The sequence below is a fragment of the Mercenaria mercenaria genome, chromosome 8 (genome assembly GCF_021730395.1).
Source record: "Mercenaria mercenaria strain notata chromosome 8, MADL_Memer_1, whole genome shotgun sequence".
Classification (NCBI taxonomy): Eukaryota; Metazoa; Mollusca; class Bivalvia; order Venerida; family Veneridae; genus Mercenaria; species Mercenaria mercenaria.
The window spans coordinates 50273728-50293789 of NC_069368.1; the positions used below are offsets into that span (position 1 = coordinate 50273728).

Consider the following 20062-nt stretch of genomic DNA (forward strand, 5'->3'; position numbering starts at 1 on the left):
TGTCAAAAAAGCTTAATACTCAAAAAGAAGTTTACTCGTCTTTGGAGTACTTCATCCTGGGCTTCCACATTTAAGTAATACTAGTATAATTATGTGCCCTGGATGAGGGATGAGGTAAATACAAAAAATCTCTAATATTAGACATACACTAAAGGTGAATACAAAAAAGTGTCTTACCGACCAATGTTACCACAGAAAAATGTATTTACTTTTTACATAGGACTGATAATAAAAAAGTTAGAAAAATACCTAAAAATCTTAAAATAGGATTTCTAAAAATAGACTAATTCCTGAATTTAAGGGGAAGAAACTCAGTACAAAAGTTAAAAAAAGGTTACTTCCCTTTGGCTCTAAGCCAATCAGAATGAGATATAGTGAAAATACATCAAAATTAACCTTAAATTCTAAGTAAAAGGGGACATAATTCAAGAAAAATTGGTGTCAGAGTTATGCACCTTGTGTCACATGATGTGGGTGATGAGGTGGAACATCTATTTTAAGTTTGAATAAAATCCATTCAGTAGTAACTGAAATACAGATAATATACATCAAAATTAACCTTAAATTCTAAGTAAAAAGGGGCATAAGTCATGAAAAATTGGTGTCAGAGTTATGCATCTTGTGTCACATGATGTGGGTGATGAGGTGGAACATCTATTTTAAGTTTGAATCAAATCCATTTTGTAATAACTGGGATATAGTGAAAATACATCAAAATCAACCTTAAATTTAAAATAAAAAGGGGACATAATTCATAAAAAATGAAGTCAGAGTTAAGCACCTTATGTCACATGATGTGGGTGATGAGGTGGAACAACTATTTTAAGTTTGCTTCAAATCCATTTAGTAATAACTGATATATAGTGAAAATACATCAAAATTAACCTAAAATTCTAAGTAAAAGGGGACATAATTGATGAAAACTTTGTGTTAGAGTTATGCACCTTGTGTCACATGATGTGGGTGATAAGGTGGAACATCTATTTTAAGTTTGAATCAAATCCATTTAGTAATAACTGAGATAATAGAATTCGGGACGGGACGCGACATGACAAAACTGACTCCAATATACCCCCCAAACATGTTTGGTTGGGGTATAATAATGAAATTTAAAATAAGTCCTATATATAAATCCATTTTGATTACAATCAGGGGAGGTAATCAGATATAATAAAATAACTCTGGAACCTACAATTGGATCTGATTTGTCACGGAATCCAAGATTTATTGTTGTTGAAGATATTTTGGAAGTTTGTATCAAACAAAACCATAAATGAAGTCTCTATATGGCTGCAAAAGCCAAAATAGCCAATTTTGGACCTTTAAGTGGCCATAACTCTGGAACCCATAATGGAATCTGGCCAGTTCAAAAAAGGAAGCAAGATCTTATGGTGATACAAGTTGTGTGCAAGTTTGGTTAAAATCAAATCATAAATGAAGCTGCTATTGTGCAGACATGGTCAAAATAATTTTAATCAGGGGCCATAACTCTGGAACCCATCATGGGATCTGGCCAGTTCAAGAAAGGAACTGAGATCTTATGGTGACACAAGTTTTGTGCAAGTTTGATTAAATTCAAATCATAAATGAAGCCATGGTCAAAATAGCTAATTCTGGCCCTTTCAGGGGCCATAACTCTGGAACCCACAATGAAATCTCGCCAGTTCAAGAAAGGAACCAAGATCTTATGGTGATACAAGTTTTGTGCAAGTTTGGTTAAAATAAAATCATAAATGAAGCTGCTATTGTGCAGACAAGGTCAAAATAGCTAATTCTGGCCCTTTCAGGGGCCATAACTCTGGAACCCATAAAGGAATCTCGCCAGTTTTAGAAAGGAACCAAGATCTTATGGTGATACAAGTTGTGTGCCAGTTTGGTAAAAATCAAATCATAAATAAAGCTGCTATTGTGCAGACAAGTTCAAAATAGCTAATTTTGGCCATTTCAGGGGCCATAACTCTGGAAACCATGATGGGATCTGGCCAGTTCAAGAAAGGAACCGTGATCTTATGGTGATACAAGTTATGTGCAAGTTTGGTTAAAATAAAATCATAAATGAAACCACTATTGTGCAGACAAGAAATTGTTGACGGACGCATGGACTGACGACGGACGAAGGGTGATCACAAAAGCTCACCTTGTCACTATGTGACAGGTGAGCTAAAAACAAATTCAGATCAAGGGTGGGTTCAGGTGGGTAATGTGTAGAATAAATAGGGAGGCTAAGAACCGTTGTACCACAAGATAAAATAGTCAAGATAAGAACATGTTGCTGCATACCACGTGGGTCGCACAACAGCTTCCTGTCTTATGTTGTCTGTTTATCATATACAATGTTCAACAAAGCTTACCTATAACGTATGCAGCATCTACAGCTTGTGAAAAGCACTAGGACGTTTAATAACAAAACAAGATCTAGTCATAAATAAATTTGTTTTAACAAATTTCCTTACACAAATAATAACACGTAATACACTTATCACATATACTGCCATATATGCAGAGTTAAATTTCAAAATCACAGTCTTTGAAGTATACACAGATCATCTTAATGCTAAACTTTAGCTCCTTTTCAAAATACCAGACTTGCACAGAGAACAGTCAGCACAAAGTTAAATTAAGCACATATTATATCTATACATATAACATATAAAAATTCATTTTAATGTAAGTCAGCAGTTTATCAAAAACAGCAGTTGAATAGATAGTTGGAAGTGTCCGGATAAACACTGCCCCAGGCTGACTACAAATACTCAAGACCCGCACTGGTAGCATAAAAGAATAATCTGGTATGAATTGTATGGACGGAATTAAAAACAAAAGTGAGAATTACGTACAAACCACTGTAAAAATAAGCTGTCTTAACTAACCAATATCAAATTTGTTTGCATAACATATCTATAAAACAACTTCAATGGCTTTAAATTATGGTAAAATATGGCTATGTTCTTATATCAAGAATACCTTTTCATAAAAACTTAAAAAAAAAAATCTCGGCAACAATTCTATGAAGTCTGATCCTCCTCATAACATTTTAATGTACTGATAACATATACTGAATATCACAGACATAACACTGAAATACTGATCAAATCCTTTAACTGAAATAAAACACTAATACACATCGTAATTCATACATCTTGGATTATGGAAATCAGTCATTTTTTTAATATATTCATTTTTTTTAAATCATACATGTGATTTAAAAAAAAACAGAAAATATTCATAATGTAATTCATACATCTTGGATTATGGAAATCAGTCACTTTGTTTTTAAAATATATTTTCATTTTTTTAAAATCAACACTGTGATTAAAAAATAACAGAAAAATATTCCATTTAAACCAAAAATGTCATCAAGTAGTTGTTATAATTATGATTTTCAAATTCTAACTGTTTCTGAAACGCAAATGCCCATTTTCATCAATAAGTAAATAAAGTAATTCACTATTCAGCCATTCTTTTGGAATTCCAGAGATTCATTTTTTAAAAGAAGAATTAGAAATGCCAAATATATGATTTGAGTACTGGACAATCAGGTGACTTTCTGTACAGGTAGTGTCATAGGTATAGGTTCTAGTTGTGCATTTTTCAGTGGAATATTTTTCATCATGGCTTCATACTGTAGGGCATTCTGCTTGCGTTCTTCCTGTAACCAGTGCAACATCTCTATCCTGTCCCACTTCATCTTATCATGGTATGGTCGACCCTGAATATACATGCACACACATCAGTTTATGATAATACTAGGAATGTGTACTCCAGACAAGTGTTCATATAAATATAACAGCATGTACATATAAACAAAGTGTCTTTTACATATCAGTAACAACTTCCTTCAAAAATTCATTGTGTTTTTTTTTCATGTACATGTATACACCTGAGATGGTCACCTTTGAAAGTAGGAATGTATTTAATTTTTGCCAAGATATAAAAAGGACGTCTAGCATACAAAATTGACTATGCCATCAGAGCAGCTGTGTAGATCAAAATTTCAAATGTGAATCAATTTCAGTCATCCAATAGTTATGGTTTAAGGTAGTGGATCTGTAATACCAAATGGCAAATTCTGCTTTTTTATGAGTTCTCCCATTCTCCTGTTGTTGCGAAAAATAATTTTGTTATGGTTTAAGGATGCTGAAATTGCATACAGAGGACATTTAATTGCACAGAAAAAGCCAATTGTCATTATGGTTCTATTAACTTAATAGTAAAATGAAAACGTTATACTAGTTTATACAAAACAAAGTTTACATAAGTGACACTTTGCACTGCTAATTTGCTGCATGAAATATTACCATAAGTGCAACAACATCTTACTTTATATGTAATAACATCTTTGAAGTTTTTCTTAATCAGCTGTAACTCATCCTTTATTTCTGCATCAGCTGCATCTATTCTCTGAAATTACATAAAATGTGTGATAAGTACATATGAGCCGCGCCATGAGAAAACCAACATAGTGGCTTTGCGACCAGCATGGATCCAGACCAGCCTGCGCATCCACGCTGTCTGGTCAGGCTCCATGCTGTTCGCTTTCAAAGCCTATTACAATTAGAGAAACCGTTAGTGAACAGCATGGATCCTGACCAGACTGCACGGATGCGCAGGCTGGTCTGGATCCATGCTGGTCACAAAGCCACTATGTTGGTTTTCTCGTGGCACGGCTCATATATATGTGGTATGTTAAAGCATAAACTGTTGTTTAAATTTACTTTGTTTGATCCACCTTATTCATTATAGGGTTTTCACAAATTGTGGCTTTAAAGCTACTTGCCTACAGTTTGGATGAGTTTTCAACATGTTCACTTCCACCAATTTTGGCATAGAATGTATATATATGTAACACTAAAAAATAATAAAGTGGGTGAAAATAAAAGTTAGATATTGGTAAAAATGCAAGAAGAATGTAAATTTTCTGCATTATTTCAAAAGCGTTGCAATGGTTTACTACCTTCTGCACAATATTTTTGGTTATTTATAAGAATATCTTGCAAAAATTTTACGTCAATAAGTTTGTACCACTAGTCACTTTCATAGTACTCACTTTTTATGGATTTTTGAGAGAAATTATATTTTGCCCAAAATGTATGGGCTAGTCCCTTTAACTCCTTGGGGCCGAAATGCGACTAAAGGCACTATATTTTCTACCCCTGTAGCGTCGATATCCGACTATACGTGCGTTATCAGGACTCTCCAAGACGGCGATTGACAAGTATAGTCGCGGCACCGAGATCATGCTGATTGCGTCACATACTTGTTAATTTTTGATAATCCTGATAAAAGCAAAATTATTTTGCATACCGGCTATTATTTCTTAGATGTTATAATTATTAATTATGCTAATAATTAGTTTCCTTGTTAAAATAAATGTTTGTAAATATTCGGTAAAGGAAATAAAAAAGACGAACTCCACTGAATTTTGTTCATACTGTATTTCAAAAGATTAAAATAATGTCGGCTGCCCGAGATTTTTCTTACATTGAAGAAAATATTCATTACCATGCTGATTTTAACATATCAGTCCGTCGGATGATGATTCCGACGATGAAATTTCATTATCAGAGAAATGAATGGTCAGAAAATGTTAACTGTTAGAAAGCTGAAATAGTCGTACACTTACATCGCTTTAAATTCAAATGGTTAAAAATAACACAGCAAAACATGTTTCATACATAAAAATGTTTGTAAATAAATGCTTTTTGTAAATTTAATAATTATTCAAAGATAGGTGTAAATAATATAACTTAACTGTTTCAGTGCGGGTCACACAATGTTTGTGTACATGTTTAGAAATAAATTATACATCAAAATAAACCATCGATATTCACTCAAAAATGTGTGGTAATTTTGAATAATGCTGATGTAAATACTCTGTATTAATAATGTATTTCTATTTATTGGAATCTAATGTATTTACATGTGAAAAAGTAATAAAATTGGAAATGTTCAAATATTTATTAAACGCAATGGGTGTGTAAAAATGATTAATGTTTCAAAGTGAAATTATAATTCTATTTGGATATAACTTACAGACGAAAGTAGATAAATATAAATATTTGTTCAAACTTGGAAGATTTTGTAAGTATAGTTTAATTTACACCCATGTTAATTATATTTCCATGCATGATTTCAATTGACTGCCTGCAAGAGTGGTTATGAGAAAATCAGATAATGTTCTTCGACGTCAGGTGGTAATTCTGATCTCGCCGCAGCATGTATATTATCATATCGGCTTCTGGGAGTTAATGAACAAGATCCAGGTATGAATTATGTCTCTCTGAGGGTGGGAGTAAAATCTTTGAATTTTTTTTAAATATATTAAAGAATGCCAATTTTATGGCCAAAAATATATTTTTCTCACCACTGAAATTTGGCAAACTCAAGTTTTCGAAAAACTCACTTAAAATATATAATGTCCCTCTTTTATATCTAAATGTTAACCTAAACAATCAAAGCCTATGCAATTACATACCTTATAAAAATAGCTTCTCTGTTGTGCCTCTTTCAGCCTCTGAACTGAACTTCTTTTCTGACCTGAATAATAAGGAGTGTAAACATGGATCATTCTTTTTTTAGCCTTTCCCTTGCTAAATTTCTATAATGAACTTGTCCATCTTCCAATTTGGACAGTATCATTATCTGTTAAAAGGGATGCTTATCAAAATGATACTGGCTGAACATCGAACAGTGCAGATCAAGATCAGACTGCACGGATGTGTAGGCTGATCTTGACCTACACTGGTTGCAAAGGCAGAATCAATAGTGTCCAGCATGGTAAGGGTTAGGCTGAATATCAGTAGCAGAAACAATTATGTTTCAGATTAAAACCGTAACTCCTACTACAAGCAATAAACACTAGCAGCCATGTATTCTCAGAAAGAAAAGAGAACTCAAAACAAAAGCAATATGAAGATCTAGTGAACCCTTAAACAAATAGACCTGAAGGTCTAAAGTACTCTTAAACAAAGACAACCATAGTCTACTGAAGTTAAAACCTTTTTCAAGGGAGATAAAATCTTAAAATATTTTTATTCATTATCATACAGCAGTTGCTTATCCTTGTTTGATTTTTCTCTTTTAGCTTGTGATCCATTTTCTTTATTGATGCTGTAAAATTTGAACCAATCTGAACAAAAATTTGTAACAGAGTTACCAGTGTCCCCCGCCTAGGAACATTTTTCATAAAAACATATTGCATGCCAATACAACATCTTCTAAGTAATAGGGCAACATACTAACAATATATATAAATCATATAATTCATGAAGGCGTTATGAAGTTTGAAATGTCTGGAAATCTATAATTGGTGAATGCCTGCAAATGTAAATATCTGTATTTTAAAGATTTACCGTAGATACCCATGTATAATGCGCACCCGTGTATAATGCGCACCCCCGATCTTAGTCCAAAATCCTGTGAAAAAAACAAAAAAAAACATTTTTGGTCAATTTTGATGTGGATGGAAAACGAAAGTAGAGTTTACATTGACACCGGTAATAAATTTTATCTCCGCAGCGGAGAGCAGCATCGGTCTCACGGTACTATCGATTTTTGTTTTCTCGAAAATAAAACCAGTAAATTATTGTTATATTTGTTGTTTTACCATTTTTAATTCACTATTTTGAATAAATAAATAGCAGCTGATTCAATATTTCGGAATGGTATCTTTCAAAATGACATGAGCTTCTCAATTCAAACTGATAACAAAAGGTGTGATAGTCTTTTTGTCACGATCATAAAGCCAGTAATTACCGGCAATTAACGTGTCACCTCGTGTCAATTATGTTGTTCACAGTTTGGTTTCGGTTAAAGATAATTCTCGATCTTTAATTAGTATCATAATTTTTGTGATTTATAAACATTTCTTTCGTCAAAATACTTTTAAATTTATATGAAATTAATTTTGTTTGAAAGAAAAATAAACAATTCGATCTTTTACGGAACGTAACGGCAATCTTAGATTTTAGCGGAGACAGTAAGCGCGGGGAGTAGTTTCCCTTTACCAAAATGGCGAACATCGGTAACAAACTTGTTTTGAAGTTGGAAAATTGTCTATACCTGTGTATTATGCGCACCCACGATTCGGGGGTGGTCCCGGGGGTCAAAAAACTGCGCATTATACATGGGTATCTACGGTAATGTGATTTTATTTAAATTGGTAAGGAAAAATAAATAAAAACATAACGAAATATTTTATCACATTAAAGGGAGGTAATAAATAAACAAATAAAATGCAGGACACTTAAACCATACTAAAAAACCTTGTTTTTAAATTACACACCAGAAAAAGTTAATTCTACTGTTTGTCAATGCAGAGCTGCACTACATATCAACCTTAATAATGTTAAAATCCCCTGATCAATGGTAGAGTTATGGACCGGACAAGAAACAGACTATGTTAACCTTTAACCTCTAAGTGTGACCTTGACCTTAGAGCTAGAGATCTGGGTCTTGCGCATGACACATCGTCTCATTATGGGGAACATTTATGCCAAGTTATTCAAAATCCCTCATGGATGGTAGATCTATGGACTGGACACAGTAGTGTGATGGATGGATGGAAGGACACTTTCTATTTCTATGTCCCCCTTTTTTTTCTTCGAAAAAGGCAGGGGACAACAAAAAAAACAATAATCACAATGATGTAATGTAGCAGGAATTCATCAGAATAATTTTTTAAAAAGAAGAATATTTTTTATATTGTTATTTTCTCTGACATGGTCTCTAGGTGATACAAACCAAATAATGTAATTTAAATTACCTTTCTCAAAGAATCTGTTCGGATCTGATGCCATTCTTTCAAATTTTTCCAGTTTTACTAACAAAGCCTCCCTCTTCAGTACAAGATCTGTAACCTTCTCCCATTGCTCAATTGCCTGGAATCAGAATTTATTGAAAACATGTTTTTAGTCAAGATTTTTTTCTCTGTAAGAAGCTATCCCAATTAATTACACACAGATCTATTTGTCTTGCACACTGTCTTGTTGTGCTGATTATAACAAGAGTTGTCTGTAAGACAGCGCGCTCGTTTTTTCTCAGCGCTTGACTCTGAATTACCGCTTTGCCAGTAAAAAAAATCCAAGATAAAAAGGGACATAACTATGTCAAAATTCAAATCAGAGTTATGAGAATTGTGTCTCCTGGTGTAGACTTTGACAGTAAATAACTATTTTGAGTTTCAAGTCAAAAGCTTTAATAGTAACAGAGATATTTTACTTTATCAAAATTTTTAACAAAAAATTCTAAGTTAAAATGGGACATAATTCTGTCAAAATTCAAATCAGAGTTATGGGGATTATTTCTCCTGGTGTAGACTTTGATGGTAAACAAGTATTTTAAGTTTCAAGTCAAAAGCTTTGATAGTAACAGAGATATTTGACCTTATCAAAAACTTTAACCAAAAATTCTAAGTTAAAAGTGGGCATGATTCTGTCAAAATTCAAATCAGAGTTGTGGGGATTGTTTCTCCTGGTGTAGACTTCGATGGTAAACAAGTATTTTAAGTTTCAAGTCAAAAGCTTTGATAGTAACAGAGATATTTGACTTTATAAAAAAAATTAACAAAAAATTCTAAGTTAAAAAGGGTCATAATTCTGTCAAAATTCAAATCAGAGTTATGGGGATTGTTTCTCCTGGTGTAGACTTCGATGGTAAACAAGTATTTTAAGTTTCAAGTCAAAAGCTTTGATAGTAACAGAGATATTTGACCTTATCAAAAACTTTAACCAAAAATTCTAAGTTAAAAGGGGGCATAATTCTGTCAAAATTCAAATCAGAGTTGTGGGGATTGTTTCTCCTGGTGTGGACATTGATAGTAAATAACTATTTTGAGTTTCAAGTCAAAAGCTTTAATAGTAACAGAGATATTTGACTTTATAAAAAAATTTAACAAAAAATTCTAAGTTAAAAAGGGGCATAATTCTGTCAAAATTCAAACAGAGTTATGGGGATTGTTTCTCCTGGTGTAGACTTTGATAGTAAATAATTATTTTAAGTTTCAAGTCAATAGCTTTGATAGTAAAAGAGATATTTGACTTTATCAAAAACTTTAACCAACGGTGACGCCGACGCCGAGGCAAGTACAATAGTTCTACTTTTTCTTCGAAAAGTCAAGCTAAAAATTAAACACCTGTTACTTATTTTTCATACTACAAAAGTTATAATCCTCACAAGAAATGTGGAGTATTCAACAAGTACTTCGGCAACAGTTCTGAATCCTGGCTTGTTGAGCTCATCATATAGGACAAATATACAAAAATTCTCTATAGTAGATAAGAACTTATATCCCAGACTTGTAAATGGGATGGCAAGAATAATGGACATAGATACCGAGTAGCAACTATTATGCTATGCCAGAATATTTTCAAGAAGCATAAATACCTTACAGTTAGACTTACCTCTGCAAGTTTAGTAAAGAACTCGTTACAGCTGTATTTGATGGCCATGTCAAGTTTGAGATTGTCAGGCATCTCAAGGGATGTCCATACTTTCTCTAACCTGTCCTGCGGTGTCAATGGTACCTCAGCTTCCTCACTCTGTAAACAACACTCCAACACCTCACTCATAATTTCTTACTATAAATTTCTTTTAAATATATATGAAAAACACATAGGTATGAATAAGGACTTTGTCTACAGTCAGATTCTTACAAAATGTTATTTTATACATGTATTGCAAAACTGATTTTTCTATCCTTTTTTCAAATATAACAGGACCAAATAAATTTTTTTATAATGACAATCTCTGCTCATGTTATAATTAATCTACAAATGAGCCGCGTCATGAGAAAACCAACATAGTGGGTTTGCGACCAGCATGGATCCAGACCAGCCTGCGCATCCGCGCAGTCTGGTCAGGATCCATGCTGTTTTAACAGTTTCTCCAATTCCAATAGGCTTTAAAAGCGAACAGCATGGAGCCTGACCAGACTGCGCGGATGCGCAGGCTGGTCTGGATCCATGCTGGTCGCATACCCACTATGTTGGTTTTCCCATGGCACGGCTCAAATGTTTTCACTTAATAACTTATAAAGACCATATAAGTTACCACTTACAATCAAGCAAGGGTAAGGCAATGAATCCAATTCTTTTCATACATGAGTTGCCCAAGAATCACATGGTACCTTTTCAAATAATAAACCTGGGCACACATTATCTTTAACCCTTAGCCTGCTGGAGGCAAGTTATTCTGCCTTAACAAACAGTACAGACCAAGATCAGCCTGCACATCCATGCAGACTGATCATGGTCTACACTGTTCGCCATTCAGTCAGTATAAGCACCCCTTTCAACAGTTATTGGTACTGTCCAAATTGAAAGATGGACATGTCCATTATACAAATTTAGCAGGGTAAAGGTTAATGAAACTTTTGCATAAGCACACTGTAGTATGACACTTAAGAAGCCTACCACAGATGATCTGTCTGTCTCTATTTTACTTGTAGCTGTCATTGTTGTAACTTTAGAGGCCCGTGACTGTGTTAGGTCCCTGAAATTACAAAACAATTTATCAGTCTTAAGCAGGACAGAATACACTATCACTATATTCTTTCTCTTTATGATTTTGACACGCAAAACGTCTACATCCCCGCAAGGGGTTCGTCAGTTATGGAAGATAGATATACAGAATACAAAACTAGAACTACCACTGAAGGTGATTAATACCCCCAGCTACAGGGAAAGTAAAATGTTGTGATCATTAATTTTGACCTTTGAGGGTGGCCTTGACCTTGGATCTAGTGACCAGGGTTGTGCATGTTGAATGTCATGTCAGTGAGGTTAACAACTGATGTGCCTTTTTGTGGTGAAGAAGTAGACTGGACATAAATTTAAGCTATCTGATCTTTGACCTGTAAGTGTGACCCTGACATTGGAATAAGTGGCCCATTCATATGCTCTGCAAGTTGTCTTGAGAAGGTTAACTGAGCCTTGCCATGAGAAAACCAACATAGTGGCTTTGCGACCAGCAGGGATCCAGACCAGCCTGCGCATCTGCGCAGTCTGGTCAGGATCCATGCTGTTCGCTTTCAAAGCCTATTGGAATTAGAGAAACTGTTAGCGAACAGCATGGATCCTGACCAGACTGTGCAGATGCGCAGGCTGGTCTGGATCCATGCTGGTCGCAAAGCCACTATGTTAGTTTTCTCATTGCAAGGCTCAACTATTAATGCCAGTTTTAGAAAATCTTTCCAGCAGTTTAAGAGGTATGGACCAGACACAACTGTTCTTAAACCTCCAACTGTGGCCTTGACCTTGGACTTAGTGACCTAGCCATGTCCTCTGTAAGCCATCTTGAGGAGTTAACAGTTGATGCTAGTTATATGAAAATCTTCCCAGCAGTTTAGAAGATATTGAAATGGGTACAAATTTAACCTTCATTATGATCTCTGATCTCTAAATGTAAACCTTGACCTTGGACTTAGTGGCCTAGTCATGTGCTCTGCGTGTTGTCTTGAGGAGGTTATCAATTGATACTAGTTTTATGACCATCTTCTAAGGGGTTTAGATTGTTACTAGAAGACATGCAGTTGACACAACGTTATTTGACCTTTCACTTCGAAGTGTGATCTTGTCCCAAGACCTAGAGACTTGGACAGTGTGCTCTGCACATAGTCTTGTTGAAACAGATAACTAAACTTACTTACAGAAGATTTTCCCAGCAGTTCACAAGATATGGAGCGAAACATGATTTAAGGATGGACGGGCGGATGCATGACTGCAATATAGCCCCTTTAAACATTGTATCTACAGGTTGTATAACTATAATAAGTAAAACACAACATCAGAGCATCCCCTCAGTTTTAAAAAATCTATCACTTAGTGAACAAAGTCTTCTTATACCAAAATATTATTAATTCAAACAGATTCCAGTCACTTTTGACACCAATGTACGTCTTATGATAGATTTAGCAAATGGCAGTAGAGGCTACAAACTGAAATCGCTCAGTGTGTAGAATATTTCAAAGCAAATATGAACGTTTTATCTGCTTCAATTGGTAACATTCATAAATGAAATGAGCCGTGCCATGAGAAAACCAACATAGTGGGTTTGTGACCAGCATGGACCCAGACCAGCCTGCGCATCCGCGCAGTCTGGTCAGGATCCATGCTGTTCGCTAACAGTTTCTCTAATTCCAATAGGCTTTGAAAGCGAACAGCATGGATCCTGACCAGACTGCGCGGATGCGCAGGCTGGTCTGGATCCATGCTGGTTGCAAACCCACTATGTTGGTTTTCTCATGGCACGGTTCAAATGTCCCGACAGACAATAGATTTTGAAGCACAGCAAGCTATTTACAACTGCTAATGGCTCAGACAGAAAGCCTACAAGAATGACAAGTCAAGCCCTGTAATAAGCAGTCAACAATCTGACTACTATAAAAAATTTCAAATCAAAACATAATGTTAATTTGATGAGACAGCTGAATGACTGCTTAAGGCAAGCAGTTGTTTAAGACAGATGGCCATTAAGAAAGGTTCAACTATATATATATATATAGAAACATTTTCTTGAAATATATTTATACTCTTACAGTCTCAGCTGACTGAAAGTCAATTAATTTCTTATATGGAGAAAAGTTTCATTGAACACTATACTAACTGTCGAGACTTTTTAGCAGAATGTCTTGCAGCAGCCCTCTCTTGCAGGGTCTTTGCTGATCGCTGGGTGTCCGCTGATTTTGGGGCCTTTAATGTACTCTCGTCTACTTCCTCTGAAACAATAATAATGTTCATTAGTAAGGTTCAATACTTTAACTGATAAATCTTACATCTTGATATAATATCAAGTATCAATTCTGTGTTATAATTTAAACAGTATTTATACGAACACCCATCTTTAGGCTTTCTGACCTGAAGTATTATCAAAGTAAAATGAAATATACTAGTACAAACAATATTCCAAAACTCCTAGGTCTATGAAGTTTCTTTCTCAGTATGTGGTGGTATAACTACTATGCTTCTGAACTCAAACATTTAAAACTTAGAAACATAGATTTTTGCTTAATAACTTCTTAAGACAAGTATTCCCTTTCTTGTGAACTCACCGAATTCACCATGAAATGCTAGTGGAATTTTGACATTGGTATACAAGGTTCTTCCAGGGTATATTTGTTTTGCTGAGTTAATGTCACACAGCCTAAATTATAGGTTGTATGGTGACTTTCCAGCTTTGATGATGGAGGAAGACCCAGGTACCCCTCCATGCATTACTTCATCACGATTGGGCACCTGGGTAGAACCACCGACCTTCAGTAAATCAGCTTGATGGCTTTCTCACATGATGAATTCAACGCCCTGAGTGAGGTTTAAACCACATTGGTGAGGGGCAAGCGATTCAAAGTCAGCGACCTTAATCACTCAGCCACAGAGGCCAACTCTTTCAGGTTGTAAGGTGATGCATTTATCATGTGGGAACCCAGTGTAAGGCATTTCAATTACATTGGTATTATCTCTATATTCCAAAGACAATGCCCAAAAATAAACAAATACTAACAAGGACTTTACATGGATATATACCTTCAACAACGGGATCTTTTCCGAGTCCACCCAACAGTACACTGTTAACATTCCAGAACCCCTCCTGATATTCTGCCTTCTGTTCTTGTAATGCTTTCAATTTCATCTCTTTTTCCCTGTAAAAAAAAGATAAATTTTGCATTTTATTCTATTGAAAGTTTCTTCATACCGCAATAATTTAAACAAAATATTGCTGTGAGAGAATATAGAAAGCAAAATGTCCTCAACATACTATCTGTTAGAACTTAAATTTCATGAAAATATGCTTTAATTTGTTAATAGAACAAAATGAAATCAACACTTACATAATTTAATCAGGTAATAATTTCATTATATTAAAATTTCAGCACTCAACCTTTTTTCAAGGTTCAACAAGAGTCATGTTATACATGACCATCTCTATGCCAAAGCAACTGTTTCAAAAAGGTGCCCCCCAAAAAGAAATAAAAAGCTGTTCATTAACCATTTGCCTGCTGGCGGCAAGTGATTCTGCCTTTGCAACCGGTGCAGACCAAGATCAGCCTGCATGTCCATGGCAAATCATGGTCTGCACTGTTCCCTATTCAGTCAGTAAATTTTCAGTGAACTATCCTTGAATAATAAATGGTATTTCCTAAATTGATGGACCAGTTCATTTTAGAAATATAGCACGGTAAAGGTTAGTAGTGTATCATGATCTACCTTTCCATTGTCTGTTTACTGGAATGAGTAGTTCTGGACTGAGAGCGTTTCTGTGACAGCATCCCAGTGGTACCCAGGGTGGCAGGGTAGTGATGATGGTGGGGCTGCGCTGGTCCCTCATCCTCATCTTCATCCTCCTCTCCCGAGTCGTAGAAATGGAAAACTGCCGCCATATAGTCCGTCTCCTGTAACCACAGAAACAAGTCTGATGTCAGCTTAATAGCTAGAGCTTGCTTTTTTAAAATGATGCCTTTTTCCATACCGCTTCTATTAAAGGGCAGTATAAATGAATATGCGACATTTGCACATAACATAAAAACATGTGTTGGTAGAAGACAAACATAAACTACATGTAATCAGAACAATGTTTGTTACTTAATTTGATTTAGGGGGAAAATGAAAAGGGAAAACAGTAAGTGTAAACAGAATCTTTTATGCAACCACAGCAAAAACAGGAGGGTCATGGAGGTCCTTTATTGCTCATTTCAGTACTACTCCTCTAAGATAAGATCAAGTTCACATAGACTCAACCAAAGTAATTCATACTCACACATGACGTCTGTACCAAGTTTGGTATATGTGTAGTAAGAGTTACACCACCTATAAATATTGCATTGAAATTTTCACTCAGTCAAAAGAACATCTAATTATACCTGTACTCAGACTTGACTCATGAGAGGTGTGAGGCAAAATGAAGAGAAAGATAGATATATATCAACTATTTTCAATGGCAGATGGTGCTTTCTGATCATGCTGTGGTAATATGGATTGTAAGCTTTACCTGAGTGGAGAGGTATTTCATGTAATCATCACTCGTTATAGTAGATTTCCACCAGAGAAGCCAGGAGGCGTATGTTCTTGCCATTTTGTCTTGAACGAATGATGGAATATCTTCCTTCGTCAATAACTGAGACATTTTGGACGGGTTACGTATAACTTCATGTACCTTGTCCATATTTGGCGTCTGAAAAAAAGAAATGACAGTTTCTATACAGCATTTGAATAATGTAAAAGAAATGTTTCAATATGCAGAACTAAATACTTATTAATGCGTTAAAATGTGAAAATAAATAGTGACAGTGGAAGTAAATTTTGTTTGATTTTTCTACTAACAAATGTTAATAATATGACACTTATATTAATATCATCAGTGAATCCTGGTGTGAAAACTAATGTTTTAATAATTGGCTTTTAAAAATATATTTGACAAACAACTGTAGGAGAAAATATGTATAATAAAAAAAAACCAGAAACACTTTTAAAAATTACAAACAATTGCACAGGAAAACTTCTCTGTCAGAAAAAATGTTTGTTTGATATGCACTTTACACATTCCTTATATTTCAGTTATGAAATGACAGACAGCTAGCAGCAATCCTGGATTCTTTACTATTTTCATGTTTCAATTATGTAACAACAGACATTTAACCTAACTCTTTACATTTTTATATTTCAGTTATGTATGCATAACAGTAATCTTGAATTTTTACCATTTTTCATCATTTATTAATGTGAAGACAAACAGTTAACCTTTGCAGCAATCCGGGATTCTTCGCCACTTTTCACATATCTTTTATTTTATGATGAACAGGTAACCTTAGCAGTGATCCTGGATTCTTTACCATTTTTCAGCATTTATTTATGTGAAGACAAACAGTTAACCTTAGCAGTAATCCGGGATTCTTTGTCATTTTTCACATATCTTTTATTTTATGATAAACAGGTAACCTTAGCAGTGATCTTGGATTCTTTACCATTTTTCAGCATTTATTTATGTGAAGACAAACAGTTAACCTTAGCAGCAATCCAGGATTCTTTGCCATTTTTCACATTTCTTTTATATAATGATAAACAGATAACCTTAACAGTGATCCTGAATTCTTTACTATTTATGTGAAGACTAACAGTTAACCTCAGCAGCAATCCGGGATTCTTTGCCATTTTTAACATTTCTTTTACATTATGATAAACAGATAACCTTAGCAGTGATCCTGGATTCTTTAACATTTTTCATATTTCATTTATGTAATGACAGTAACTTAACCTATGCTGTGATCTAGAGTGTTTACCAGAATAAACTTCATTCTCATACATAAACCACATGCGAAGAAGAAGTACTGCTGTCACAACAGATATTATCCTCAACAGGGAATATACATAATTTTACACTGGTAACCAAGAGCTCTTACAACTTTGTCATATTGTCTGTCTACTTTCATAAAACAGATGTTCAGTTTGCACATCAAATTTGTTAAATTTACGTTATCTTTAGACTTTAAAAACAATCATCATTTCTGTGCTTAGGAACGGTTGAGAAGCTGAGAGAAACGATTAAGCATGGGCATTTTAAATGAGCCACGTCATGGGAAAACCAACATAGTTGGTGTGCGACCAGCATGGATCCAGACCAGCCTGCGCATCTGCGCAGTCTGATCAGGATCCATGCTGTTCGCTTTTAAAGCTTATTGGAATTGGAGAAACTGTTAGCGAACAGCATGGATCCTGACCAGACTGCGCAGATGCGCAGGCTGGTCTGGATCCATGCTGGTCACAAAGCAAACCCACTATGTTGGTTTTCTCATGGCAAGGCTCAAATACTGTCTTTGGTACAAAGGCACACATCAAATAAATATGTAAGCAGGAAGTCAATGGTTTGTTGATGTCGACAACTGGAAACAAAAGGAAAAGGCAACACACACAGCAGTCAGGTTTGAACAAGACAATATTGGGTAAATAGTCCGCAGGATAAAATGCACAGTATATTTGAGGTTCCTTGTATAGAGCAAGGTTATAACTTAAAGCATAAAAACAATAATACTGAAAATAAATGATACATAAAAATGATAAATAATGACACAACTGTTGAGTATACATAATAACTGATGTGTATACATGAATTAAGATAAAAGGTATCATATAAAAAGAATGAATTGTTGTCAAAAAAGTGAAACATTATCATATTTTTTTACTTTTCTCATTCTGATGTCTTTCCGATGAAAAATATGGTTAAGTGTTAGAAAAGCATTGTCAAAGATCCAAATCAGTTTAAATCTTAAATATGTTGTTATGAATATATTCTATCTCAGATGCCTCAGTACAATGAAAAATTTTGTCAAGCTAAGATTATAAAAAACATAAGAGCTTCAAACATTGAAACGGTTCATCATACAGAATTATCACGTATGTGAAAGTCTGTCAAAATTAACAGAGGTGATTCAACTAAATAAAACAACTTTAACCTTTAGCCATCTGGCAGCAAGTGATTCTGCCTTTGCGATCAGTGAAGACCAAGATCAGCCTGCACATCCTTGCAGGTGATCTTGGTCTGCACTGTTCACTATTCAGTCAGTAAATTTTCAGTGAAACCCCTACGAATACAAGACCCTGGATCGCTCACCTGAGTAATATGAGCTACAAGTTTCAAATGTCAAACTGATGATAAAATATTAAGAAAGTCAGTAGGTCACATTCATTGTCAATGAAATTCAGTTTTACGATTTGTGTGCAAAACTGTGTACGTCATCAAAATTTCAAGGCTGTATCTTAAAAAACAAGAAAGTAGGTCAGTAGGTCAAGGTCACAGTCAAGTGACATCATATTACTTGGGGTCATCAAGTAATTATAATTAAACAGTCTTGGAAATAGGATCAGATGATTTTTTAAGTATTTTTCCTATATAACTCACATAATAACTAAGTGACCCCAGGGTGGGGCCTCTTTTAACCCCAGCGGCATATTTTGAACAATTTTGGTAGACGACTACTAGACAATGCATCATACCAAATATCAAAAGCCTAGGTCGTATGGTTTCAGACAAGAAGATTTTTTAAAGCTTTTTCCTCTATAAGTCTATATAAAAGTTGGGACCCCCAGGGCAGGGCCTCTTTTCACCCAAGGGGTACAATTTGAACAATTTTGGTTGAGGACCATAAGACAATGCTACAAACAAAATATCAAAGGTCTAAGTGTTGTGGTTTCAGACAAGAAGATTTTTAAACATTTTTTCCTATATAAGTCTATGTAAAACTTGGGACCCCCAGGGCGGGGCCAGATTTGACCCTAGGGGGATAATTTGAAAAATCTTGGTAGAGGACCACTAGATGATGCTACATACCAAATATCAAAGCCCTAGGCCATGTGGTTTTGTACAAGAAGATTTTCAAAGTTTTTCCCTATATAAGTCTATATAAACCACATGACCCCCGGGGCGGGGCCATATTTGACCCTAGGGGGATAATTTGAACAACCTTGGTAGAGGACCACGAGATGATGCTACATACCAGATATCAAAGCCCTAGGCCCTGTGGTTTTGGACAAGAAGATTTTTAAACTTTTTCCTTTCGGTTGCCATGGCAACCAGAGTTCTGCATGGAATTCAATTCTTTGAACAATTTTGAAAGGGGGCCACCCAAGTATCAAAGCCCTAGGCCATGTGGTTTGTACAAGAAGATTTTCAAAGTTTTCCCTATATAAGTCTATAAACCATGTGACCCCCGGGGCGGGGCCATAATTTGAACAATTTTGGTAGAGGAACACTAGATGATGCTACATACCAAGTATCAAAGCCCTAGGCCATGTGGTTTTGTACAAGAAGATTTTCAAAGTTTTCCCTATATAAGTCTATATAAACCATGTGACTCCCGGGGCGGGGCTATATTTGACCCTAGGGGATAATTTGAACAATTTTGGTAGAGGACCACTAGATGATGCTACACACCAGATATCAAAGCCCTAGGCCCTGTGGTTTTGTACAAGAAGACTTTTAAACTTTTTCCTTTCTGTTGCCATAGCAACCAGAGTTCTGCACGGAATTCAATTCTTTGTACAATTTTGAAAGGGGGCCACCCAAGGATCATTCCTGT

The 20062-nt window shown here is 35.1% G+C and overlaps 1 protein-coding gene across 6 annotated transcripts in view; it reads right to left on the reverse strand.

Moving 5' to 3' along the window:
- Positions 1-3230: 3230 nt before the first annotated feature.
- LOC123566374 (uncharacterized) overlaps positions 3231-20062 on the reverse strand; it is a 32652-nt gene continuing 15820 nt past the window's right edge. For all 6 annotated transcript variants that reach the window (XM_053549942.1, XM_053549941.1, XM_053549940.1 and 3 more), the window contains 10 exons: positions 15982-16164; positions 15201-15385; positions 14520-14635; positions 13603-13714; positions 11412-11490; positions 10401-10538; positions 8765-8879; positions 6476-6537; positions 4321-4401; positions 3231-3709 (listed from right to left, as the gene is read on the reverse strand). In XM_053549942.1, coding sequence (XP_053405917.1) covers positions 3536-3709; positions 4321-4401; positions 6476-6537; positions 8765-8879; positions 10401-10538; positions 11412-11490; positions 13603-13714; positions 14520-14635; positions 15201-15385; positions 15982-16164 — 1245 coding nt within the window. In that variant the 3' untranslated portion in view covers positions 3231-3535. The remainder of the gene's footprint in view (positions 3710-4320; positions 4402-6475; positions 6538-8764; positions 8880-10400; positions 10539-11411; positions 11491-13602; positions 13715-14519; positions 14636-15200; positions 15386-15981; positions 16165-20062) is intronic.